The sequence below is a fragment of the Myotis daubentonii genome, chromosome 2 (assembly GCF_963259705.1).
Source record: "Myotis daubentonii chromosome 2, mMyoDau2.1, whole genome shotgun sequence".
NCBI classification, from domain to species: domain Eukaryota; kingdom Metazoa; phylum Chordata; class Mammalia; order Chiroptera; family Vespertilionidae; genus Myotis; species Myotis daubentonii.
The window spans coordinates 128,983,045-129,009,930 of NC_081841.1; the positions used below are offsets into that span (position 1 = coordinate 128,983,045).

General features: G+C 44.6%; 2 protein-coding genes across 4 annotated transcripts in view; one reads left to right on the top strand and one right to left on the bottom strand.

Moving 5' to 3' along the window:
- The first annotated feature begins 798 nt into the window (after positions 1-798).
- Positions 799-21,662, top strand: SLC25A15 (solute carrier family 25 member 15). Its single transcript, XM_059684523.1, has 7 exons — positions 799-920; positions 3,441-3,565; positions 9,358-9,616; positions 14,449-14,586; positions 17,331-17,500; positions 18,520-18,678; positions 19,845-21,662. The coding sequence occupies exons 2-7, from the start codon at positions 3,511-3,513 to the stop codon at positions 19,967-19,969; spliced, it is 906 nt and encodes a 301-aa protein (XP_059540506.1). The 5' UTR covers positions 799-920; positions 3,441-3,510; the 3' UTR covers positions 19,970-21,662.
- Positions 21,663-23,840: 2,178 nt separating this feature from the next.
- The window catches only part of LOC132228324 (phosphatidylinositol 3,4,5-trisphosphate 3-phosphatase TPTE2-like), an 89,117-nt gene continuing 86,071 nt past the window's right edge, over positions 23,841-26,886 (bottom strand). For all 3 annotated transcript variants that reach the window (XM_059684527.1, XM_059684525.1, XM_059684524.1), the window contains 2 exons: positions 25,780-25,850; positions 23,841-23,992 (listed from right to left, as the gene is read on the bottom strand). In XM_059684527.1, the coding sequence (XP_059540510.1) occupies positions 23,869-23,992; positions 25,780-25,850 (195 nt within the window). In that variant the 3' untranslated portion in view covers positions 23,841-23,868. The remainder of the gene's footprint in view (positions 23,993-25,779; positions 25,851-26,886) is intronic.

Here is a 26,886-nt window from a genome sequence, read left to right on the forward strand (position 1 = left end):
TGTGCTGGCGCCCTTCGGTACCTGGCCCATCGCCCTTGCTCTGCTCATGTCTGTCTAACTGCGGACCACGGTTACATTGGCAATAGTCCAACACCACACACAAACAGGGCAGAAAGTTGTAAAAGCAAATGATACCATGTTTCAAGGAAGAAAATGCTATGTAGAAATGACGCCTGAACCAAGCACTCCAAGGCCCTGAGTGTCACATATGCTGAGTAGGTCTTAGCTGTGTCTTAGGGAGAGAAAGTTCCTTTACACAACACATGCCTGAGTAGTGCTTTTTAATAGATTGGCAGAGCTATAGAAATAGCCTAAAAGATCAGAGAGGCCGACTGAGAGGTTCAGTTTTCATCAGTGGAAATGGATTTCCTTGGGGAAGGCAGAATGGGAAATGGTTTTTGTTCTTTTTTTCCTGCAATAACAAACTTATATTTCATCTTTCCTTTTCCATTACTTTCGTACTAAATTGTGATTTATAATTAAGGCCTTGAGCCCGATCCCAGCAAGGTCACCCAGCAGCCTCGCCGACCCTTCCCCGCCGGCCCGCCCCCGCCCTGAGGTTTATTAGAGCAGAGCCGCACGGAAACCCTCCGGGAGCCCAGGGAAGGGAAGCAACGAAAGGCCGGGCGGCGCACGGCCACCCCAGCCCCTCCGGCCCCGGTGCGGGTCAGCGCCCCCGCACCCTTCCCCGGCCGGTGCGGGAGGAACGCCGCCGCCCCGCGCCCACTTCCGCTTCCCGGCGGCTCAGCCCGCCCAGCCCTTGGGCTCCGCAGCCGCGGAGACCGCCCGCCCGGGGCCCGGGCGCGGGGCGGGGCGGAGGGCCGGCCGTGGCCCACGTGGGGGTTAAGCGGCCGCCCCGCCGCGGAGGGAGAGGACCGCAGGCCCCCGAGCCCGAGCAGGACCGGCCCTTCGGCGCGGCGGTGAGCGCAGCCCCGGCCTGGCGCTCGCGGCTGCTGGGAGCCGGCCGGGAGCGGGGCGGGCGGGCCTCCGCGTCCGGGCGGCGTGACCTTCCCGGGCAGCCGGCGAGGTGGCCAAGGCGCGGCGCGCGTGCCCAGGGACCCGCGTGTGGCCCCTCGTCCGCGTGCTGCCCGGGCTCGGCGGGGACTCGGGCTGCGCGGCCTCCGTCTGCGCTCACCTGCGGGAGGCTCCGCGGGGTGTGCGGAGCGCCCTGTGTGCGGAGCGCCGGGGACCGGGCGCTTATGAATGGGAGACGCCTGCAGGTTGCCGGGCGGAGTCAGAGCCGGGGAAGTTGTACCTGGGCTCCCTGAGGTGCCCCTCGCGGGCGAGGATCCGAGGCCCCGGGAGGAGTGCCTCGTGGGCCGCTCGGTAGTGAAGCTGGGTCGCCTCCCCGCGCAGCTCTGCCCCAGCCCCGGGACCTGCTGGCCGGCGGCCGCCTGCGGTGCAGGTTTAGCTGGAACTTGCGAGTCGAATGCGGCCTCTAGGTTCTCCCACTGGAGAAATTAATTTCCTTAGGAAATCTGTTAAGATGTATGACCAGCGCTGTTGTCTGTCCTGAAGTCCGACCCTGGTGTCGTTTTAAAGGGGGGAAAAGGGACGCTGAAAGGGTTCAGTTTTTATATTTCAGGTGGTACTGAGGCTTATCAATCAGTTTAACTCACGCTGATCAGTCTTGCAAGCCCTATGTCTCCTTCAAACCAAAGCCACTCATAATATGAACCAATTGCCCACACTTTCTGCCTTAATGTTCCTATCACTGTTTACTATCCTAATAATTCTACAGGTAGTTATTTGTAGGATTTGACGTGTTTAATAAGTTCGGCTTACCTGAGGGGGCTGAATCCACAGTGATGGCATTGTATAATCCGGTGTGCCTTTCTTTTCCTCCTAAGAAAGAAATGTCCATTCCAAAAGGAATGAAGACACTGAGAGGCCACATTGGATGTGCCCTGTTTGTGTGACTCCTTAAAAAAAATTTTTTTTTAACTGTTGATAGTATTACAGGTGTCTCCAATGCCCCCCACCCCTTTTCCTCCCTCCGCCCAGCCCCTATTGTGACTCCCTGACGCACGTTCACAGTTCATCTTTCTCCAGAAACTGGATGGCCGCCACCTTATCAACCATTGGTACATCATTGCCATTTGCTTTAAGTACTGTGATTTTATTGTTGCTGGTTTTAAATTTTTTTGTAAAAAAAAAGTTAGATTCTTGGTCTGTGGTTATTGGCAACCTTCTTCAAGTGGTTAAAATTATTTCCTTCTGACCTTCAGGAGATGGTGTTCATCACTGATCCAGCCCCCCCTCAGTGCCCCTCCTGAATGGTGGCCTGACGGGTCACACAGGTCTTCAGTGTGATGAGGATAAAAACTGTTCCTTGTTGTTAGAGAAGTCACTTACATAGTTTGAAAATCATACAGAGTTGGTTGCTAAATTGGTTATTTGGATATTCTATGTTAATGAGCCACCATTGCTTTTTGTACTCTATATTAAGTCTATACCTCAGCAATAGTTGAATTTTGTCTAAAGGTAGAGGAGTAAGCTCTGGTTTTTACACAGAATCAAGATTTCCAGGAGAGAGGCCTGTTATTTGAACATTTAACAGGTGCCCCAGAAGTGGTTCTTGTCAAACATATTTGGGACACAATGGAGCAGGTGTTCTCAAAGTGTGGTTGGTGGTCAGGCATTATCAGGCTGGCAGCATTTCTGGTCTCACCTGTGGCCTGTCAATCAAAATCTGCAGTTCAACAAGGTCCCCAGGTGATTTGTGTGCACGCATGGTTGAGAAGCACTGGTGGGGACTGTGATTATGGTAACTGATGTTCAGTGCTGGGTTTTGCTGGTTCTAAGAACTGATGCATGGTCACAGTTCATTATCTGTCCCACGTGGCTATTTGTGATTGCCTTTGTATTACAACAATAATGCTTTCATTATTTGCCTTGTATAGATGGGGACCCCCAGCTTTAGGGGTCCAAGGCGCCATCCTGTTGGTGGCAGAGTAGACAGGCATTCAGACTTTGGCATGTGTCACTGGCACAGCTCTTAACCTGTTGTTTTTTCCCCAGCCCAGCTGTTTTGTGACCCAGCACAGGCTGCTGTCTGAATGTAGAACTGAGCCTAGCGGAGTGATGGTTCAACTTAAGTCTCTACAAAACTTATTTGATGTGACTTAGGACGTCAGTGGCTAACTCACTTATTTGGCATTTGTTTCTAAGGGTTTCAGAATGGTGGGATTGAAGTGCCGCTCACCAGGGCGGTAACATTGATACCGAAGGACGGTTTTTGACCTGTGAGCTTTTTGTGAGGAGGTGGTGGGCAGGTAAAAAGGGAGGCCAGTCACTAAACAGCACTGACATCTTGAGCTCACTTCCTTTGGAGCTGATTTCCCAGCTCCCAGAAGTTCAGGTCCAGTAACCAGGCAACAGGTTTAGAGAAAGGGAGGCTGCAAAGGCCTGTCTGATGGTGAACTCTTGCTTCCTCCCAGGGATATGAGGAGCCCATTGTAAGCCTCAGAGAGTTGCCTTCTCCGGAGCCCAGCAGAGGAGTGGGCAAGCATGAAGTCCAATCCTGCCATCCAAGCTGCCATCGACCTCACAGCAGGGGCCGCAGGTAATCCCAGAGAAAACACCATCCTCTCCTCCTCAAGTACTTTCTATAAGTGAGATCCAGGGAAAGCATCGTGAAAATATTACTTTGTCACCCCAAAACCAATATGGTTTAACTCAGAATGAATTCATTTAACGGAAGTGTAATATTGAGTTCTGAGCACAGCAGAAGGTAGACTAGTTCCCATTATATTAAAACTGTATGAGTCAGGCCTTGAGTAGTGTAGGTCAGTGGTTAGATCGCCAGCCCATGCACCGAAGGGTCACTGGTTCGATTCCCAGTCAAGGGTACGTATCTGGGTTGCAAGTTCGATCCCCAGTCCCAGTTGAGGTGTGTGCCAGAGGCAGCCAATTGATGTATCTCTCTTACTACATCGATGTTTCTCTCTTTCCCCTCTCTATCCCCTTCTTCCCCTCCTCTCCCCCTCTCTTCCCCTCCTCTCCCTCCCTCCCCGACCTCCACTCCCTCCCCTCCCTTCCACTCTCTCTAAAAACCAATGGGAAAAATATCATTGGGTGAGGATTAACAAAGTATGAGTCAAGGTGCAGGGTTGGAAGGTATCCGGTTTACAGCTGGAAAACATTGCACCTTCAAGCTGAACTCCCTGTTCTTTGTCCCTGGCTGGATGTGCAGGTTACTTGGGATTCACTCCAAGCCTAGCAGTCTTCAGAGCCCTTGCAGTGTAAAAATAACACCCAGCCATGTCTCCGGGGAATCCCAGTTACTATCCTTACTACTGCCAGGGAAGGAAAGGAGAACACCCTTTAGAAATATCTTTGGTAAATGAGATTGACATTCACTGTATCTTAAAGCCCCGAAAGGTAAGGTGAGGCCCTAGGAGTTGCTGGGGAATGGTGGGCTGGACCTGGGCCTGAGCCCCAGTGCAGACTGTGGCCCCATGGGGTACAAGTAAGTACTCCCCGGCACAGCTTCTAACACACAGGCTATTCTTTACAAAGGTCACCTTGGCTCAGCCTGATGCAAAGGACGGAATGGGAAGTGGATGGCTGGTAACTTGTCCTCCAGATTCCTGTGTTATATTAGGACTGGGGAGCACTCTAATGCTCAGACTTCCCAGATGAAAACCTTGGTTTATCCTTGCCTCTTACACCAATTCTTATAATGGGTTGCAGCTCCGATGAAGAATGGAGAGGCTAGAGCAGGGGTCCTCAAACTACGGCCCACGGGCCACATGCAAATACAAATACTGTATTTGTTCCCGTTTTGTTTTTTTACTTCAAAATAAGATACGTGCAGTGTGCATAGGAATTTGTTCATAGTTTTTTTTAAACTATAGTCCGGCCGTCCAACGGCCTGAGGGACAGTGAACTGGCCCCCTGTTTAAAAAGTTTGAGGACCCCTGGGCTAGAGGGTTGGGCTGCCCACTGTCCTATTATCCAGTGGGGCTTTGTGGCTCAACAGATCCACATGGTCACCTACTCTCATCCTGTCGTTCACTTCATTGTAAAAAAGAAATTGCATTTCAGAGAAGAACAAAGTATTTTCCCATGAAACAAAGGTCGGCCAAGGTAAGCTAATGAGGAAGGCTAGAAACAGCCCACTGCAGACACTGATAAGTGCAGGGTAAGGGCACCAGCTCCCAGGTTAGAGACCACAGGGAGTGTCCCAACCCAGGAGCTGGGGAAACTTTTGCCTGCTGTGTGACTTTGGGTCAGCTCCTCACCCTGCTGTGCAATCCAACTGCAGCCCCTCAGACCTCGTGCCCTGCCCGCCTGCCTGTCCATGCCACATTTGGACACTGACACAACAGTGGAACCATTTGGTCTCTGCAATAGGTGGATATTTAACCACACGAGAGATTCTCAGCTTTTGGAATTTAATGTCCTCCAGTCACTCTATCAAAGATGTCAAATCTGTTGTGATAGAGTTGAAGAGCTTACCTTTTCCAAGAAAGGCATTTGTATGCCACATTTATAATTTACAGTGAATTTTAAAGCTGTAAATTGCAACTGTATTGTTGGGAGTCTGGTGTGTAAAGCATTTGCTGGTGACTGAACATGTAGGGGCTCCTACACATGCTAACATTAACTTTTCCTGAAAACTGAGAGCAGGTGTTTCTTCCTGCCCTGGAAGCACAGGGTCACCCTTCTCTGGTACAGCACTGCTCTGGGTCATTTAACTTCCAAGAACAACAGGCTTCTCTCCAGGGGTCTATGTTTTCACCTGGTGAGGGACTTGTGAGCACTGAGCAGGGGAGGTTCCTGGCAGTGACCTAAGAGCTCCCTGTATGTGGCATGCAAAGGGGAAGCAGCCATTCCATATTGGAGGGTCTCACTCTTCAAGTGATGGTGCTAGTCGGGCCTTTAGAGACCATTGGCTCTAATGCTCATTCTAAACATAGAAAAGGGGCCCAGATGGCTTTGTTCAAGCTTGCACAGCTTGATGGTGCACAGACAAGGCTAGGACCTTGGCTGCTTGGTTCCTTGTCTAGTTCTGTTGTCCTCTTTGTTTTAATAGTTTGTAATGGCCAATAGCACTCCTGGAGGTGGGGTTAGTTTGGAGCCTTCACTGCCCCAGCTCTCTGCAGGGGGAAACTGTTGGACGTTGGGGTTTTTATTGCTGGCCAGGAGCAGAGGGACCTGAGTGTTTTGTGGACACAGCCCACCCATGGAAGTGATTAGCATGTAAGAACGAGCCGCGGTGAGGGTGTAACACACACAGGTTCTTCTGTATCTCTCCTTTTTAGTTTAAGCAAACCTCCCCACCAAGCAGATTTTTAGTGCAGCTTATCTGACGGGAAGCTGTCACTGACTGTCTGCAGCTACTGTAGGAGTCTAGGAGAGGATCGAGAGCCCCGGCAGCTAGAATGCGGAAGGAGTTGAAGAAGATAGGTAACTGCATTATTGAAATGAGGCAGCGTGGCTCTCAGCAGTGTAACCTCACAGAGAAACCTGTGGCAGCGCTGGACTAGTTGAAGAACTGTGAGGTTATGCACCCGCTCCGCTGCTCTGACGCAGCATGCTTGTTCTGCCAGCATAGTCGAGGGATATGGCACTTTAGGTCTTTGAAGTTTATCCTCTCAAATGCCAGTATTTTTAAATGGGAATTCTTTGACAGTGATACAGCTCTCTGTGTTGTTAAACTGAACATTTATTGACTGCCTCCAGAGGGGGTGGCGATTCTCACCTCTTTGTGGGTGCACCAGGTAATTCTGGTTCTCACCTCTGCTCTCCCTGTGAGCTGTCCTTCACCGTGACACTGTCTGTGCCTGATAGACTTCCTCAGCACCTTGATGTTTGCTGACTCAACTACATCAAGGACTGAAAATCCACCAATAGCAACCTTGGTAAAGCATAGAGTACAAGACGGTTTGAGTGCCTCTTGCAGAATAAAATGCAGGAACCACTGTGATACCTATGAGAGAATGAAGAGGCTATTTCCATGTGTTCAAGGAGGATGAGATGATCAGAGGTTTGAGGGCTAAGCACACGGAGAAATGTTTAGTTCCTGGAAATTATTCATATTCATTGACTTGGTAGGTATCTGAGGACCTGCCCCGTTGGTTGGTGCTGGTGTTCAGAATAGTGGTCACCCACTTGATGGACATGATGAGTGCCTCGACAGTATCATTTGTGTGTGGTAAATTACCTGCGGAATTAGCTTACCTTCAAGGATGAAAGGAGAGCATTATAGCTAGCATTTGAAAATTCATTAGGCTCCTACCTTTTTCCTGTTAGAAATGTAACTGTTACAGATATGCAACAAATGCATATTACTAGTCTAGTAACCTATGATGTCTGGACCATTCAGGATAATTGTAAGACTATGGAAAACTTCCAGTTAAAACATTAATGCTCTGAATTAAATGCTTTATTCAGTTTATCTGCATCTAAGTCATCTAAATTATGTACCAAGTTTAAAAATTCTGACATTCACCTCATCTTTTGGAATAATTAAATTATTGTGAGATAATTAGGATCTTATTTTATTTTGGCCCATTAGTACCTAGGAGAGAATAACTCTAATAATAGTGATGTTTTATTAAATTGTAATTCAGAATTAGGGATAATTAGATAAGACAGAAATGTATTACTACTCTCCTAAAAGAAGCAATCAGTAGTGATAGAACCACAAAGATCATACTTGTGATTTGCTTAAGAGAAGAGATCAAACAGTTTTCACATTCTTTGGAAATGCCTGTTTATTTCCCAGTAATTAATTGGGAGCTATTCTTAGCAGCCCCTCCACAATCTCTACTTTCTACAACTGAGTTGGAATAACTATGCATAATGTTAAAATTATGAAATTGCATTTCTTAAACTAAAAACAAAATGTATTGGGGTGACATTGGTTAATAACATTATATAGGTTTCAGGTGTACGATTCTGTAAGACATCATCTGTATATTGCATTGTGTGCTCACCACCACCACCCTATAGTATAGTCTCCCGCCATCACCATATATTTGACCTCCTTTATCCTCTTCATCCTCCCCCTCCCCCTTCCCTCTTGTAAACCTTTGTACCGTTGTCTGTGTCTCTGAGTTTGTTTCTTAAATAATTTATGAAATCCTTCTCTTCAGTTTTGATTAGGCTTTAATAACCTTATCAGTGGTTATGTTTTATAACACAAGCATGAGACAACTGAGATAAGGTGGCCTTGCAGGCCCAAGGGAAAGTAGAAATATTAGCCAGTGGCAGTTCCCAAAATGCAGATTCAATTCAGGATTTGGGGATATAATAGGGTCATTTTAGGTCTTTCTTTTCCTTACGTTCAGAATTTTTCTTGAAGTGATCTTTGGATTTTCTGTATTTAATACTCTTACTGTATAAAATCAAATAAATATATGATTTTTGCTAAGCAAATGTACATTTTAGTTCATTGCCTATCTGAATACAAATTATGTATTGGTAGAGTTCAAATAGAGACTTTCTTGTAGGCTCAGATACTTAACTTTTCAGGGATTAATTAGCCACTCTCTTTTCTTTATCTGTTGCCTATTCCTTTATTATTTCTCTGGTAGTCACCAGCACCAGGCATTAGGCAAGAAAAGTGATTAACTCTTTCCAGACTTCTCTGCCCTTCCTTTTATATGGCTACCTGCATAGCACACATGCACGTGCACACACACACATGCACACGCGCGCACACACACATTCACTCACACACAGCAACTGCTTTTTAAAAAAAATTCTCTCCTGAGGATATATATTTTAAAAATTGATTTTAAAGAGAGAGAGAAAGAGAAACATCAATCGTTTGCCTCCCGCATGCATCCTGAATGGGAACTGAACCTACAACCCTTTGGTGCACACACAGGACGATGCTCCAACTAATTGAGCCACACCGGCCAGGGTGCAACTGCTATTTATTAACCACTTGTCATGTAGCCACCATATGTTAAGCCTTCTCATCCATTGTTATATTCGATCCTTACACTAACCCTGCTAGGAATTGAGGCTGGGAAGTTACATCTCTTGTCTCACTTGTTTGGGATCTCACAGCAGAGCCAGGCTTCAAGCCCAGATCCCTCTGACCCCATTGCTGATGCTGCTAACACATGCCACACCTTTGTATCAGTGGCTTTGGACTGTTGAGTCCACATCAGTGTCTCTACCATGTGAGCTCTTTCAGGGCAGGAGCTGGGGGCCCGGCACACATGTTGTTTATTGGACTGGGTGAGAAGGTTTGGGGGAACAAGAGGTCTAAATGAGCTGAAGCAGGAGTCAGTGCTGGGGTAGGCTGCCTGCCCCTCGTTTCCATGGGTGATTGAGTCTTCACTCTAAAACGTAGCCATAGACTTGTGCTACAGAAGACTTCTGTCCTGTTTGCAGGGGGCACAGCATGTGTGCTGACTGGGCAGCCCTTCGACACGATGAAAGTGAAGATGCAGACATTCCCTGACCTGTACAGGGGCCTCACTGACTGCTGCCTGAAGACCTACTCACAGGTGGGCTTCCGGGGTTTCTACAAGGGGACCAGCCCAGCGCTCATCGCCAACATCGCCGAGAACTCTGTCCTCTTCATGTGCTACGGCTTCTGCCAGCAGGTGGTGCGGAAAGTGGTGGGATTGGACAAGCAGGCAAAGCTGAGGTGATTGAAGACACTGACACTGTTTTGATTTGTAAAAAAGCAACACTGTTGTATAGTCAAGATTTTATGATACTTTATGGAGAAAATGTTTCCTTTTTAAAAATAACTACTTTCTTTCTGATTATGAATACACTAGAGGCCCAGTGCACAAATTCGTGTACCGGTGGGGTCCCTCAGCCTGGCCTGTGGTCTCTTGCAATCCAGGACCCCTCGGGGGATGTCAGACTGCCGGTTTCGGCCCGGTCCCTGCAGGCCAGTCTGAGGGACCCCACCGGTACACGAATTTGTGCACTGGGCCTCTAGTATGCATATAAGATCTTTGGTTAATTTCTTCCCACCCTCCCTCTTCCCCCTTTCCCTGAGATTCATAAGTCTGTTCCATGTTTCCATGCCTGTGCGTTGAGTGTCTGCCCCCTGGTGGTCAGTGCACATCATATCTACTGGTTGAAAGGTCACTTAGGCTTTTATATATACTAGAGGCCCGGTGCACAAAAATTTGTGCACTTGGGGGCGGGCATCCGTTAGCCCAGCCTGCGCCCATTTGCAGTCCAGGACCCCTGGGAGATGTCCACCTGTCGACTTAGGCCCACACCCTGGGGGGATCAGGCCTGAGCTTGCAGTCAGACATCCTTCTGGCAGCCAGGGAGCCCTTGGGGGATGTCCGACTAAAGGTTTAGGCCCCCAAAGGAGCTATGATGAGGAAGCCGGGGTGACAGAGGAGCCACGCTGTCCCGCCCCGCCACCCTGGGTCGGGTCACACACAGGACACCCAGCTGGGCCGGCCGATTGCTGCTGTCCCACCCGGCCGCCCCGGGTCGCAGATAGCAGGCTTGGATGGCGGCAGGGCAGGCAGGATGGCACTGTCCTGCCCCACCACCCCGGGTGGCAAATAGCAGGCCCGGATGGCAGCAGGGCAGGCGGGATGGCGCTGACCCGCCCTGCCTGCAGTATGCAAATTAGCTGCCATCTTTGTTGGAAGTTAATTTGCATACTACGCTGATTAGCCAATGGGAGGCGTAGCGAAGGTATGATCAATTACCATGTTTGTCTGTTATTAGATAGGATATATAGTGATTGTGTTGGAATGCACATTTGCATTACACAAAGGGAGAATTGCCAGCCCACCCTTAGGCATTGGTATTCTTCAGGAGAATGCTTTTAAGATGCTGATGGTGGGGCTGCTTCTCTGTGGTCAGAGGTGCTAGACTAAAACCATAGGTGCAACTTGTGACCCAAACTTTAGGTTCTATTTCATCAGCAAAATAAAAAGTCTTGGAAGAGATTGCCTGAACCAAATAACTTGGAGGGGAGAATTGGGATTTTAGGAAGGGTCAGGAGCATCTGAGAAATTATTGGTGAATCTTCTTTGGCCAAGTCTGCCCCAGACATCAAACTTTGGCTTGTGTCCTGTCATTCTTGGGCATTTATTATACATAGACTAAAAAGAATTTGAAAGCCCCTGGGATATTTATCCATGCCCCCTTTGAGCATTGCCATGCTTGAAATAACTTGAAACTATTCTGTCAGCCTCATGGTTGCAAAGGGCAGGCTTATTGGTTATTTCGGTAGGAATTTGGAATCCCATTGCAATTAAGGTCCTACATGACTGAAGTTAGGTTCCTTTTGTACAGAAATGTTCCCTTGGAGATGCCTAGAGGTCTAAGCATGCTCCCTTTTATATGAAGGAATTCTGTCTTGATGGATGGAACCTGTTTTTTAAAAGCTTGGGGCTGGATGAGCTCACTCATGGAGACAACATTTGTGGAGGGCTGAGTACTGAACCTCCAGTATAGAGGGCCAGGAAAAGGAGAGGAAGTAAAGAAAAGCAGGAGACAAACCAGGAGAGTGAGATTTCCCAGAGTAGAGACTGACAGGAAGAACCTGTTATGACTGCAGCTCACCCCATTAGAGGAAGAGACTCTGGACTGAGGAGTCTGGGCCTCCAACATCCTTAGAGAAGATGGGAACCAGCAACCACATGGGATTCTGGAGGAGTCCTGCAAGACAGACACCTTCCTATTTCCCTTGGCCTAAACCAGCACTCGATTATCTTTTGAACTCAGATTCTTTTCCATCTTGCAGAACAGAGTTTGCTTGTCACCTGTTGGGGAAATGCTGCCTTAGAGTTTACAGAGCTCTAACGTGTATGCTGTGTGTTTTAGCCCTAATGGTCCTGTGGGACGAGCAAAGTGGGTGTTATGTTTCAGAGAGGAAATGGAGTGTAGGTATTGGCATGTTCAAAAGTCACACGGTAATGGCTGAGAAAGCCAGGGCTCCAGCCCCATCCAGCATTCTCCATAAGACCATAGTTAGAGTATTTTGTAGGGGTCAAATCCTGATAAAAGATGAATAAGCAGAGCAGTGAAAAGAAGAAACCGCTTGAGAAAACCTGTTGTGAATTTCAGTAATACTGTAAATATTTGTCTGTTCTTGGTTTGAACACTGCCCTGAGTGGTATCTTCTTTTGACCTTTGGCTGGACAAGATCTTACATGGCAGGATTGTTCAGGTACATATTTGTTAAATGGGGGATAAACAGCCAATTCTTGCAAAATCCCATCCTATGCCTGTCCCAATTTCAGTGCCAGCTCTCAACGCTTATAAGTTAGGCCCAGCCTGGGGCCCATGGACCTCATTTAGTGCCTTGGTAGATGAAAGTATTTATTAGAAAGCCAAAGTCCAGGCAGGTCTGATCTGGCCTTGCTGTTGCATTGTAACGACATGATAGGTGTTTGTTCAGGTGTCCAAACCATTACATCTTAGATTGAATGGGCGGCTCCATTTACTGATGCCACCTTTGTTCCTGCAAACTTGGCAAACTGGTTAATGACCCTGATTGACTGTTGCCTGTCAGCAGATTGACAGAGAGTCCCCAAGGGAGGCCAAGTATGGATCTGCAGGCTGGCTGAAAGGCAGCAGAAGCCATTTTAAGCTTTGGTTTTGAGAACCGAGCGCAGTAGGAATGGAGTGGGTAGGAGTGGAGTTGAGTGACAGGCAGTTTCCACACTCCGGAGAGCTGAGCGCCAGCATAGTTGTGTATCTGGCTCTGCACCAGAATGGTATGATGTGCAATTCTCTAACATCAAAAGGGAGTCCATACTGTAAGCAGTGTCTTCCTCTTGTGAGTAAGCTGCTCCGAGCCAACCTTTTGAGACCTAACACCAGCTGTACATCCTTCTGAGGCACTGAGGCCAGGCTACCAGGAGAGGGGATACCAGAGCTGGGATTGGAAGTGGCCCTTGATTTGACACTGCTGTTTGATATCAGTTTATTTAGCTATTAGTTTACTGTAACTTTAGGATAACTGAATGTGGTAGGTCTGTTAAGCTTTTGCTCACAGTTTGGAGAAAAATTGTAAGGGGCTCTCTGTACCTGGGCCAGTAAGCTGAGGGGATTCCTCCCTGGGGACTTTTGGAAATCTGTGAGTGCTGCTGGTTGTCCAGCGACAGCAGGATGCTGGCATTTAACAGGGGAGTGTCCGGGAGCCAGCTGTCCTGCTGTGAGCAGCTCGGTCCTTCCTGCCCAGCCGAGGTTGTTCCACCCCATGTGCCAGCGTGCTCCCTTGATGAAACACTGCCCGAGGGATGGAAGGGTCATCTTTTCTGACCCCCATGAACTCTCAGAGAAGCCTTCCTGACAGTTTGTTTCTTAGACTTTCCACCATAGTCTTGAACTCTATTGGATTTCAGTTTCACAATGCTGCTGGTGACTGGCTGGTGGCACTAAACGGATATGAGACGAGGAGGTGAAAACTTCTGTTTTTGTATTTATTTGCATTCATTCCTCCATTTCTATTTCCAGCTTAGCCATTTTCCCTGCAACCATTGAACTTGCAGACTCACACTGGCTTTGCCCTCCCTACATGCCCTCTGTGTTGCTGCAGTCAGAAGGTTATTAGCTGAACTGGGAAATCTTTTTGGAATGAACAACTTCTGAGTTAAAAATTTATCTTGGATTTTCATCTGTGGCAGTTGTAATACATGTTTTCTCCAGGTTGGGTTTTGGGTGTGTAGGGATGTCCTCAGAACCTAGTTTTATGTAAAGCTTAGTGAGCAAAATACACTGGAATATTAACAGTGTATGTGTTAGGGTGGTAGGACTATGGGTAATTTTTTTCTTCCTCTCCATGTTTTGCTTTTTTATGTCACTGTGTGTCTTAGTTCTGGCTGCTATAACTAAATACCATTGACTTGCAGGCTTAAACAACAAACATTTGTTTCTCATAGTTCTTCAGACTGGGAAGTCCAAGGTCAAGGTGCTGGCTGATTCGGTGTCTAGTGAGGGCCCTCTTCCCGGCTTGCAGAGGGATGCCTTCTTGTTGTGTTCTGCATGGAAGAGAGAGCGCACGCAAACTAGCTCCCTGGTCTCTTCTGATAAGGGTACTAATCGCACCAGAAGGTCTCCACCCTCATGATCTCATCTAAACCTAATTACCTCCCAAAGGAACCCCTTCAAATGCCATCACATTGTGGCTAGGCTTCCACATGGAGTTTGGGGATGGGAGACAAACATTCAGTCCATAGCATGTGACCAATAAAAAGAGCATGGATTTTACCGTCAGGAGGACCTGGGTTTGAATCCTAACACTGCCACGTGGAAGCTGTGTGACTAGGCACGTTATTTTCCCCGTATGGAGACTGGTGTATTGCTGTCAACCTCACAGGGTTGTGGAATCCTTAGGTAAAGCAGCCAGTGCAGATTCCCGGTGGGAACTCAGGAACTGTTTTCTCTTATGCACACTCTGCTCTACCACCGGAGAGTTTCAGCATGGTGAGTGCCGAGTGAATGAAGAACGGGGCAGGTAATTGGTCGCCTGTGCTTGTGTCCTTTCAGTGATCTGCAGAATGCAGCTGCTGGTTCCTTTGCCTCTGCGTTTGCTGCGCTGGTGCTCTGCCCCACTGAGCTCGTGAAGTGCCGGCTACAGACCATGTACGAAATGGAGACTTCAGGAAAGATAGCCAAAAGCCAGAAGTAAGCACCCCTGGGCACAAACAATAGGTCTCTGTTGCCTTACTGTATTGAGTACTTTGTAATATCATGTTGTGCTAAAATCAAGTAATAGAAAGACAGATTTATCTACTCCAAAATATGGTTTTTCTAGAACCCTCTCCCTATAGTCACAGGATAATTTTCTAAATGGATGGGGTGATGGTTGGACCATCACCCCATCTGACAGATATGTAATACCCCACAAGTGAAGAAGCCAGGAGTATCCCCTTTTGGCCTGTTTTGTAAGTAAGGCATGATCTCCAACCAGGATGGGAGCTTTGGTACTGAGAGCTGAGCTTTCACAAGTGCTCATTTGGAATCGGAGATGAATATTTGCTGCCTGTTCCCAGGATTCACATGGGTGTTCAGGCTGATCAGCCCAGATCCTAGTGCTAACTTCCTCAGCCCCGCTCCCTAATCCTTTACATTTACCTACAAAGGGCCCAAGGTCTGAAAACCCATGGAAGCCCCTGTAAACATAGCTTTCTTCAGTGATCAAATGATCACTCTTCAACTCGGTCTTGAAAACAGAGTCTAGTTACCCTGTGAGTAATGGTATGCAATATGATTTATTTGAATCAAAAAGTAATTGATTATCCTTGTTAACCTCAAAATTTGCTTTTTTATTGTAACATCTGGCTGACAGAAGTTCTGGTGGTGGGTATGGCTGTGGCTAACTCAAAGCCTGTATGTCTGTTGGGAAAAACCAGTAGATAACCATTTTTAATCTCCTCCCAGTGAGGGTGGGGTATGTCACAGAGCCCTGTTTCCTGCAGCCTTGAGATTCATTACAACCAATTTGAATCTATTAGTCATAACCAGAGGTTCAAATGTGTAAGACTTTAAAACGTTTTATTGAAATATATACACTCAGAAATCGTGTGTGGTTCTATATGTAGCCACAAAGTGAACATGCCTTTGTAACCAATGGCCAGATTAAAAAATAGAACGTGAACAGCACCCATAAAGTTGTCCTCATGTCCTTTGAAAGTAGTTTAAGGTATTTTTAAAGAAAGTAATTGTTACATCTGGGTTGTGGTTCAATCTCCCAGTCAGGGCACTTATGGGAGACAACTGATCGATGTTTCTCTCTTTTTCTCTCCCTTCCTCTCTCTCTAAAAATCAGTAAAACAACAAAAAAATACCCATGTCTTTGGGTAAGGATAAAAAAAATTAAACTGGATCCATTTAAAAAACAAAACAAAAAACATTGGCCTGAGTGGCTCAGTTGGTTGAGTACGTCCTGTGCACTAAAAGGTTGCAGGTTCTATCCCAGTTGGGGCATATATAGAAGACAGCTGATAAATGTTTCTCACATGGATGTTTCTCGCTCTCTCCTACCCTGTCTTCCTCTTCCAACCCCCTCTTTCTGAGCATGTCCTCTGGTGAGGATTAAAAAAAAAAAAAAAAAAAAAGCCCTGGCTAGTGCCAATTATTAGAGCATCAGCCCATGCACTGAAGGGTTGCAGATTCGATTCCTGGTTAAGGGCACATAGATTGCAGGTTCGATCCCTGCCCCATTTGAGGCGCATGTGGGAGGCAACCAATTGATGTGTCTCTCTCACATCTATGTTTCTCTCTTCCTTCCTGCCCCCCCACCCTCCTTTCCCCCCTCCACTCTCTCTGAAAAGCAATGGAAAATATATTCTCGGGCAAGTATTAAAAAAAAAAAAAAAAGAAAAAGAAAGTAATTGTTAGAGCCAAAGGACTTTGGCAAACAGACATCTTGCACAAAAGTAACTATTGGGTGACTATAGTGAGGCACAGCAGTGTCCACACAGTGGTATGTGATGCTTTAAGGTTGACTTGGATTGGAAGGCAGGCTAATTGTGTTGAATTGGCTTACTTTGTCACGTGCATTACAGAATGAGAGCTGTGTTAGAAGGACCTAGCTAAGGGTAATGCCTTTGGAGCCTGCAGAAGTCCTCAGAGAGAGAGCACCATTAAAAGCAGTGGCCTTTACTAACTCAGGCTTTAATCCTGCATTGGTCCAAGCCAGGTCACCTGATGATAACAAAGTGAGAAGCTAGAGGAGTGTGTGGTTTTTGGTTTCTTGCTGTTTGGTGGGACACAGTCTGCTGTGGCACAACCATTAGGAAGAGGAGGAGCCCAGGTGGAAAGTGCCCTGTGTTCTGGCTGCTGCAGTACTCTGATCTGCTTGAAATAAAAGCTCTTGCATACCTTCCTTTCTAAGAACTAAATTCTTGCTGTGTGCCGTACAGGAACTGTATAGCATTACTTTGGTCTTATCTTCAAGGAACATTTACTCCCTTGCTCATTTCTCTGTATTAACACAAAACAAAACAACCCCTAAAACACATGGACAAACTTCCTCAAAACACCAGATCCAAAGAAAGATTAAGGAAATAGGAATTGAGGGAGGTAAGGGATTGGGCAAGTAGAGTACCATCTGTTCTTGCTGAGTTTGGATACTCCTATTATAACTTCACTTATTCACTGTTGAATAAATGGCATTAGTTCTTTTACATTGTTGATAATATGACTTCTAGAAATGTATTTCTGTATCATAGAATAGTTTAGGTGATAACACTTATCATCACATAATTGTATCTGTGCTTCTCTAGATATTTCCTTCCCACAGGAGCCTTTATTCTCAGAATTCTGTTTATAAAATCAGCTGTTTCCTTCCGAGAGCTTAATCAGGTCTGTTGATTGGGTGCTAATGCCGGTGTTGTGTTTAACACTCTCCCTCTGTCTCCTTCCAGTACAGTTTGGTCTGTAGTGAAGAGTATCCTTAGAAAGGATGGCCCGTTGGGCTTCTATCATGGACTCTCAAGCACTTTACTGCGAGAAGTACCGGGCTATTTCTTCTTTTTCGGCGGCTATGAACAGAGTCGATCGTTTTTTGCCGCAGGGGGATCAAAAGATGAACTAGGTAAATGTATTCACTTTGGGTTTGACGGTGTCAGCTTTCCAATGGTGTGGTTGCTGCGGATTCCATGTGCCCTGCGCCCCATTGTGGGGGCCCACCTGGCACTGGGATTTCCAGATACTGGGAAGCAGTGTGTCCCTGGCAATTGCAGGCACCTTCCTTTAGGTGGCGCTGGCGACTGTTGGCACCCTCCTTTCAGCTTGGTAATTTCCTCAGGACAGGCTGACGCAGTGCATCCCAAACTTCTGTACTGTTATAACATTTATTAATTTGTTCTGGCTCCATCTTAGAGGTGAGGAAATACAGAAATTCCTTTCCCTATGGGAAAACATCAATAAATAGGGAAATCACCTGTAAATTATCTTGCAATAAGCTTAAAATTTGGTAATAAATCTTGATAGTGTTTGAGAGAAGTGAAATTATAGTTCTTTCTAGCTTATTCTAACTGTTTGACACAGTGTATCAGTGTTTGGTCCACATGAGTGTGATTCCTTTTTCCTTAAAACCTCCCATCAGTGTTTTGGACCTATTCTAGGATTAGTCAAGCTCCCAGGCTTAACTGTTCTGTTTAATAAGACAACTTTTATTTTCCACAGTAAAGGAAGAATCAGGGCTGCTGGGCTTTAAAATATTACAGTACTTCAGAATGAGACAGTTGAAAAGAGACCTCTGTTTCAGTGCTCTCTCATCTCGTTCCTCCTAGTAGGGCACTGCCGTGCTGTTGGGGGCCTGCTGGTTCTGTGTGGACCAGCCCTCTGGAGGGTGGGGCAGGAGGGCCTCAGAGCCACAGTGACCAGCCTGATAGACCCTCACTAGGGCTTCCCCTCCTGGCGAAGTTTACCGTGTGGGTACACTACCACACAGAACCTGTGCTCGTAGAGTTCGACAGTTGACTCAGAGAATTGGGCTTCACAGCATTAGCATTTTTATTTGCACCTACCTGCAGCCACTACCTTGACCTCTAGAAATGTCACATCAGCTGTTTTTGAGATAAAACACTGTTTGATAATTTTCTTCTCTAGGCCCTGTCCCTTTGATGTTAAGTGGTGGAGTTGGTGGAATTTGCCTCTGGCTTGCTGTTTACCCAGTGGATTGTATCAAGTCTAGAATTCAAGTTCTTTCCATGTCTGGAAAACAGGCAGGATTTGTTGGAACCTGTATAAGTGTTGTGAAAAATGAAGGTGGGTCTGTTATTGCACAGAGCACGTATATATGTCATATTTCACTGCTGGTCTTGTTGCAGTGTATCTTGTATAATTGGTGTCTGCCCCATCTCATATTCCTTGACTAGCACTGTATGTTAATTCATGTTTGTGGATTTGTTTCCAATTCCCTTTCTTTAGCTTACTTTCATTATTCTCAAGAATGTTTAAAGTTCTTATTCCTAACCCCTTAGCCAGGTACCTGTTAGGATGCTTTGTTCTAAACAGCCTGGAGGGAATTATTAAAATATGGACTTCGTTTAAGGGGACAGATGTTTTGAAGTTAGCACCACTTGTTTTATGTCGTATAGATATTTTCAGATGACCCTAAGAGAACCACTAAGGGATTTAAAAGAATGTGCACCATGCTTAATCCTTAGTCTCCTGGAAGTAGGAATCACTAAGCAACTTCTGAAGGTGATTTTCTATCAATTTTTAGTTATGTAGGAGGATGTAGATTTTCTACTTAATGTTTGTATAAAGCCAGTTTTATGCTACTATAGTGAGTGAAGTCTGTCCTTCCAGCATCCTCTATACATCTTAAAGCTGGAGATGTGAACTCCTCTATCATGATTTTAAAAGCGAGAGCACAGTAACAGTATGCAGAAATTGTTTAATTTGTGTCCCAAGTACAGATATCTTGTATATTACTAATAGTAACCCCTCTTTAAATTTACATAACACTCTATAGTTTTACAAAGTACCTACTCCTCCCTAATGTAATTGGATCTTCACAGGGCAATGCTAAAACCAGAAATGCTCTTTTCACATGCCCTATGCCTCGTCTTTGCCTCCCAGGCGAAGCTACAAGATTACGGCAGCCTGTGGCTCTGTGTTCGCCTTCTGTCTGCCCTCGTGAGGCCTCAGTTCTGCCAGATCCACCTACCAGGAGTTAACCAGGCATGGGGTTGGTGTATGTTACCTGAGCATCAACCAGCTTTGCTCGGAGTCCTGACGTTGTCCGGCTTCCTATAGTCTATTTAGTTCCATTAGTCCGGGGGAAATCTGGAAATGAGGTCTTTCATCATGTGTCGGTTTTTAATGCTGTTGTATGGATTTGTAAGTGTAAAATATGTATGCTATGCAGCTTCATGGAATATCTCTAAGGAAGGGACTCAGTCTTGGATCACTCTTTTGTCTTCTAGGAATAACAGCCTTGTATTCTGGACTGAAACCTACTATGATTCGAGCGTTCCCCGCCAATGGGGCACTATTTTTGGCCTATGAATACAGCAGGAAGTTGATGATGAGCCAGCTAGAAGCAGACTGAAGTATTCTAGCGAACCTGGATCCAAGTACAAGTGTTTGAGGACTATAACTCATCTCAGGGTTTCATGGAGTACAAGCCCAGTGTGGAATTATTTTAATTTCAGAGTATTTTGTTGTCTTCCATTCTTCTACCCTAAATCTTAAACTTTATGGAAGGACCTCAATTTTACACAATCTGATTTCTGCCCATAATTGTACTGAAATAGCAAAGCTGCTGCTGCTGTCTTGGTAGGACACACAGGGTAGCCTCTAGCCCTCCATTCCTAATCTGACAATCTAAATATAATCAGGGATTTTGCATAAATTTGTATTGTACATGCAGTTTGGATGGTTGTGTGTTGTGAATGAAGAATAATTTTGTTCTGTGTTTAATCAGATCACACCAGAAAAACCCAGAGGTAACCATGTTTCATGAAGATGGGTATGATTACTTAACCCATTCTAGATATAGGGTCTCTTAAAATCTGCTTAACACATGCACTATACCAAGTGGCTCAAGTTTTTAAAAAGGTTTCCTGTGGTGCTTGGAAACCAATACTAGTATATCCATGGATCTTAAAGGAAAGAATTTAACTGTGAACTGATGTGGTTTCCATGTTTCTGATTTAACTTTCAGAGTAAGCATCCCAGATTTTTCCAAGCTGCTCTCCTGTTAAAGTAGTGCCGTTCGGTTTTTGGTGGGATCGTATACTCTGAAATATTCCTGGGTGTGGCCCAGAGTATCAAGCCTTAAGCTGCATGGCCTTCACTGCGCCAGCTCCATTCTTCTCCCACAGAGCTTCCCTCTGCTGGGCTCTATGTTGCGGAAGGGCCCGAGGGGAGGGGCTGTGCTGCTGTCTTTGTGAAGACCTTGTGGCCCACAGCAGCCCTTAGCTTTGGTCTCTGGGTCCTGGCCTGGGTAGGATTCCAGATATTCTTTGGACCACTTTGGACCATTCACTCATTGTCTCCACCAATTGGAAACCCTTCCTGGAGTAGAGTGCCAAAGCCAAGAGAAGTCCTTGTTCCCTGTCTGGTGACTGCCAGTGCTACTGGATGGAGTCCTTTCAGAACTAGACCAAACGTAGTGTGTGCACTCCGCAGTGAGTACCGTCAGGGCTGACCCATTCTCAAGTTTTTCTTGGGGTCCATAACTCCATCGTGCTTTGATAGTGCTGGAACCCCTTATATCTGGTACTGGCAGTCGTTGAGTTTTAATGTCTGTAGGGGTGTGACTTTATAAAGCAATGAAACAAAGTAATTTTTATTAAGCTATGCCACATGTATGCAGTAATAGCAACAGAACACTCATTCCTCTGATTCCCACAGACTTGGAGATGGCAGCTGTTCTTTGGCCATCTGAGTGGCACTTCATCTGAACAGGCTAGAAATGAAGTACTGGCTTCCAGCAGGAAGCGAATTGCTCAGGGTCCCTGGTCCCCCTGTGTGGTGCCCATCAGCATGTGAACACTGTTGGCAGTAGACCTCACATACCCTCCTTTAAAGGTTTAACTAAATATCTTCAATAGAAACAGTCTGAGGCAAGGAAGAGTGAGTGGGAGCAAGGAATGGAAAGTCAGAGGAATTGATTTTTCATTCTATTGAATTCATCGTGTATAATTTGTACCATTTCAGACCCGTACTCCAGATAAAAATATAGTCACTGTGTTTAGAGAAATTCTAGTGTTCTATATTATTAAATTATTTGCCTAATATTTGAGTATATGAGGAATTCTTTATATATACTGCATTTATGAAACTCAGTTCACTAGAGTTACTATCTCCCTCCACCAGGCTGTGGATGTGAGGTGTCTGATTTGGCAGGTTACCATTCTTTCTCTTTAAGTAGTTAAACTTCTTTCTATTAAGATATGGATACTGTTCCAGGTAATTAAATTCTGTTTAAGAAAACCAGTATCAAAAAAAGAAAGAGGCCCTGGCTGGTTTGGCTCAGTGGATAGAGCGTCGACCTGCGACTGAAGGGTCCCGGGTTTGATTCCAGTCAAGAAATCATATGCCTTAGTTGCGGGCTCGATCCCCAGTGGAGGGTGTGCAGGAGGCAGCCAATCAATGATTCTCTCTCACCACTGATGTTTCTATCTCCCTCTCCCTCTCCCTTTCTCTCTGAAATCAATAAAAATGTATATTTAAAAACAACAACAACAAAGAACAAAAGAAAACCAGTATCATTCTGATATATTCTAAACAAGTTTCTTGTGTTCAAAGAGTTATTCACATTGGGTTCTAAGACAGCAACCCCCTGGGAGACCCTAAGCAAGTTCTCTTTCTAGGAGAGGAAGCAGACTTATGTGGCAACTCATTGCCAGAAATTCTGATGGATCTTGGCAGATTAGAGAAGAAAAACCCCAACTGTATCTCCTTATTTCAAAGAGCAAGATTCTTAAAAATGGGAGTCTGCCAGTATTGAAATAGATAGATCTTACTCCTTCATGAGCCAGCTAAGCACTTCCCCCATTCAATTAAGCCTGCCCCCTGATGTGCATTCTGGAAACAATACAGCCTGTTCTGCCACAACACGTTTCTGTAGCACCAATTAACAGGGAATAAATGCAGTCATAACCTGGAAAGAACTTGAGAGGGTCCTCCAAGATCTCTCCCTTCAGGGGAGCCAGGTTAGGGAGAGAAGGGTAATAACTGTCAAAAGCAAAAAGCCTTCAGTTGGCCTTCTGCACTGGCAGCTCTGACCCTTTGTGGGCTGTTTTGAAACAAGAAGAGAGCACCTGTGCCGGTGCCACTTTGGCACCCACAGTCCTTCGATGATAAGGTATTGCCCAGTTGCCCCTTTAAAAATGCCTACTGTGGCAACCTCCAGGCATTCTGCGCTGCTACCTGGGTGGTTAGTGGTTAATGTGCTGGTTGCGTTTGTTAGTTCGAGTGGTTTGCCCCAAACCTCCAAATCTCCTAAACTCCCAACCCTGTCTCCCCCGAGCAAACCATTTTAGTCTGTGTTTTTTGCAGAGTGAAAGGTTTTTCAGGAATGGGTTTCGTGTGTTTTAGCAGAGCACTGTTTCTTATTGCTAGCTGTGTTTCCCAATGAATTTAACTTGGTCTAGAATTGAGAGCCTTGCCAAATAAAGGAAAAATCACTCCAGTAAGGATAATTTCAACAGAGCCAAAATAGAACTGTTTTCAAGCACAATCATGGCCTTAAGGTACAGTGGCAGTGGAAGTACTTAGAATAGCACTGGGGACCAAAGAGAAAATGATTCTCTCTGGACACAGGACTAGAATGAAAAGGCGACCTTCCCTCAGAGTTCCCCAGGCTTCTTTATCCGTCATGTTGACCAAGATTCTCCTAGTCTCCCCACGTCTGCGTGTGACTACAGGAAGCTCGTCGTGCTCTGTGAGGTGCTTGGAGGGCAAGAGAAAAGCGTGTGTTTGGGGTGAAGGGCTGCTGTGTAAACACGTCTCTGGGTTTAAAAGTCTCTGCTGTCAATCTGGTATTTGTTAGTTTGTAAATCAAATGGAGGAAGAAAATAGAAATTACCTCCTAATCTGAAATTACAAATGTGAAACAAAGGGAATACATACTTGTCCAAAAATATGTAAATAAGTGAAACAAACCCACAGTATTAGGGGGAATCACAGTTTTTAAATATTTCAATTATTTTGATATAAAAGTTTTCTTTAAAGTTTTTAAAAGTGGTAACTAATGTTCCTGTGTATTGTGTTCCAAATTTATCTCAAAACTTTGTGTGAAGTATATTCCTTCAAAAAGGAAAAAAAATTGCCATTGACATTTTCTCTTGTATATATTTAATATATGTTGAATAGTATTCTCAAGAACATATGTACACATATGTAAATATAAGTATACCAGCAAGGAAGAGGGTTTTGAAGATATAAATACATAGCAGGGATTGGGAAGAATATGATTCTATTCTAGAAGGGGAACTACACTTAATCAGATACCAGGCACAACTTAACATCATCAAAATAAATTTCAACTGCAAACTCTGGATGATAAATTTTCCATGCTTTTGGTTTATGGGGATTATCCAATTCATTTCTTGAAAGATAAAGCCTAGAATAGAAAACACACACACATATTTTAGGGCTTATAGAAAAGCCATTTAAGGCACCCTTTTTAAGGCGTTAAAAAAAGATTTGCTGGCCAAGATTAGTCTCTGCCCACTTTTCTCTTAGTTTTTTATGAGCCAATGCTCCCACTTTCTCTACTGAGATGCAAAATATCTTAATATTCACTAACAAACACATAGTAACAACATGTCACTGATTCTTTTAACATTGCCTTTTATGGAATGAATAAAAGACATCTGGGTTTAATAAAATAAATTTTTATGTGACAGAAATCAGCCAGAGAGAATAGGTGTGTATTAAAACCAGAAATAAAATACTGAGTGTCTTTTCAATGATTAAGTTGGCATTTTAGCTGATAACAATCTCATAACTAATAAAAACAGCTTTACCAAGTAGTATGGACATTTCAATGTTGAAGAAATCTTTAGAAACATGTAAAAGTGAAGAGGAAAGTGATCTGACTGTGGTTGTCTCTCTAATATGAACATGGTCTTTTAAAGGAAAAAAAAAGTGTCCTTATTTAGCAATTACCACTTCGGAGGCATCCCACCTACTGAAGTTCCACCCAGACACCCAGATATCTATTTGAGAGACTTTGCCTCTGTTGTGAGTTAAAGTTTATTGTTTGTATACATGCAGGGAAGGAAACTGGTTAAAAAATTTTCTATCTAAAATTCACTCTATCCAAATCCATTAAATGTGTGTACATTATAAGTGTGTAGATTAGATGCTCAATTTCCTGTTGCCTTACTGGACTCAAGTGTGAGTAGATACAGTTCATATTTGAAGAATAGGCTAGGTTTATGTAATGAGAACTATCAATTCATGCCAAATACAATCACAACTGCTTCAAAACTCACCTGCATGAGTTTTTGAACATTATTTTTTCTTTTGTGTTGAGTGGTATTGTGATAGAAATAATCTTAAATTTGTTTCAGCACCATGAAACAAATATTTAAAGTGGAGAATTTCTAGACTCAGGAATGAGTTTCCAGAAGTTTCTTTGGAATAATCTTCAAATCAATTAACATTTACCTTTTTAAAAGTGGTTCACAATTTAGTTATTAGAAATCACTTTTAAATGTGAGACTATTAATGGTTTTTAAAAAATTATAAGGTAAAATTCATTTAGAAAGTTACAGAAATAGTAGAAGGGCCCTTGGAGCTTAGAAGGAAAAGGGAGAAGATACTCGCTTTGAGGGACAAAAAAGGGAGAAGAGGCTAGGGTGTGTTCTGGAAAAGAGAGAGGAGAGCACACACTATGAATGATTTTTTTTAGCTGTCTTCACAGACACTATGTCTTATGACTTCTGTCCTAGAAAAAAGTGTGACAATTACCTTTTAAAGTAGCTGTAGCTGCCCCTCCCCTAACCGCCCCCCCCCCCGCCCGCCAAGTGACACCTTACTTTTGCACAGAATTTGGTGGTGGTCAATCATCAATAAATGAACATATACTGAGGATCTGTCCTATTTAAGGTACTGAGCACACTCAAACTGCTGGATTTATTACCACATTCAAGATCTGATTATAATATGTTTTAACTTATAACACAGTCCTATGGCATGGCCTTGAGGATAATGCAAATCTCAAGAATAGCCATATTTTTATAATAACCAGATTAAATGAGTATGTGAATGAAGAATGGTGACTTGAGGATTTTTTGGTTTCTGTAAACTGAGTTTATGGCAATCAGCAAAAGACCTGCCATTACACCTTACACAAACATTGAAGATAAGGCTATTTCTAGTGGATTATATAATAAACCATACCTGTTATTTTCTATGAAGGATGTGTGGAACCAAAAGAAAAAGGGGCAGTTGTCATAGTATTTAGGAAGATCCTAAAAATACATGGATTTAAAAGAGAAGGTTATTCTTCATAATAAAAGTGATACCAAAAACTAATCACCCAACAGGGATTACAATTCCTTCCTTTATTCATTTATATATTTAAACAATCACAGCCATTAAATGTGCAGCGTTTACAGTCTACTACATGACACCGAGGACACAGGGAGGAGGCTTTCAGGGATCACTGTTTCTATCAAAATTTTCAAGGAAATGTATCTTTTTTAAAAAATGTTTTTATTGATTTCAGAGAGGAAGGAAGAGGGAGAGATAGAAACATCAATGATGAGAGAATCATTGAACGGCTGCCTCCTGCACTCCCCCACTGGAGACTGAACCTGCAACTTGGGAATTGAACCGTGACCTTCTGGTTCATAGGTTGGCACTCAACCACTGAGCCACACAGGCCAGGCATGTATCTTTTCTATGATGGACATTTATGCATTTTATCTGGTTTCGATAGTGCTAAGCAGAATCTATTAAGGACCTATGCCTATTTATGCACAAATATATCATCCATTCCTACAAGGAGCAGCTATTATATAATTAACTATCATTATTAATGATGATAGAAATACCTAAATATTTTGAAAGTGTTTTTACTTCATGGCCCTTGAAAATCATAAAGGCCAGATAGTACTAGCATCATCTGGGTGAGTGCTCTTCACCAGTCTTTTAGCTTAGAGGTCAATAATTGAGAAAGAATTCAGGCTGGCTCCATTATTCAAGGGGTAACCATCCAATATGGGAACTATCCAGGTCACTTGCTTTAACACATTTACCATTTCAATACTTACTAGTAGTAGATTCTCCCCTAACAGGGAGAAAGCAGGGGCTAAAGGAGGACACAGGAAATATGTTTTAAATCAATGGACACAGCCCTGGCTGGTGTGGTGCGTGGTTAGAGTATCTGCCAGAGCACTGAAGGGTTGCAGGTTCGATTCCCAATCAAGGGCATGTACCTGGGTTGCAGGTTCAATTCCCATTCCCAGTTGGGGTGTATGTTGGAGGCAACCATGTGTCTCTCTC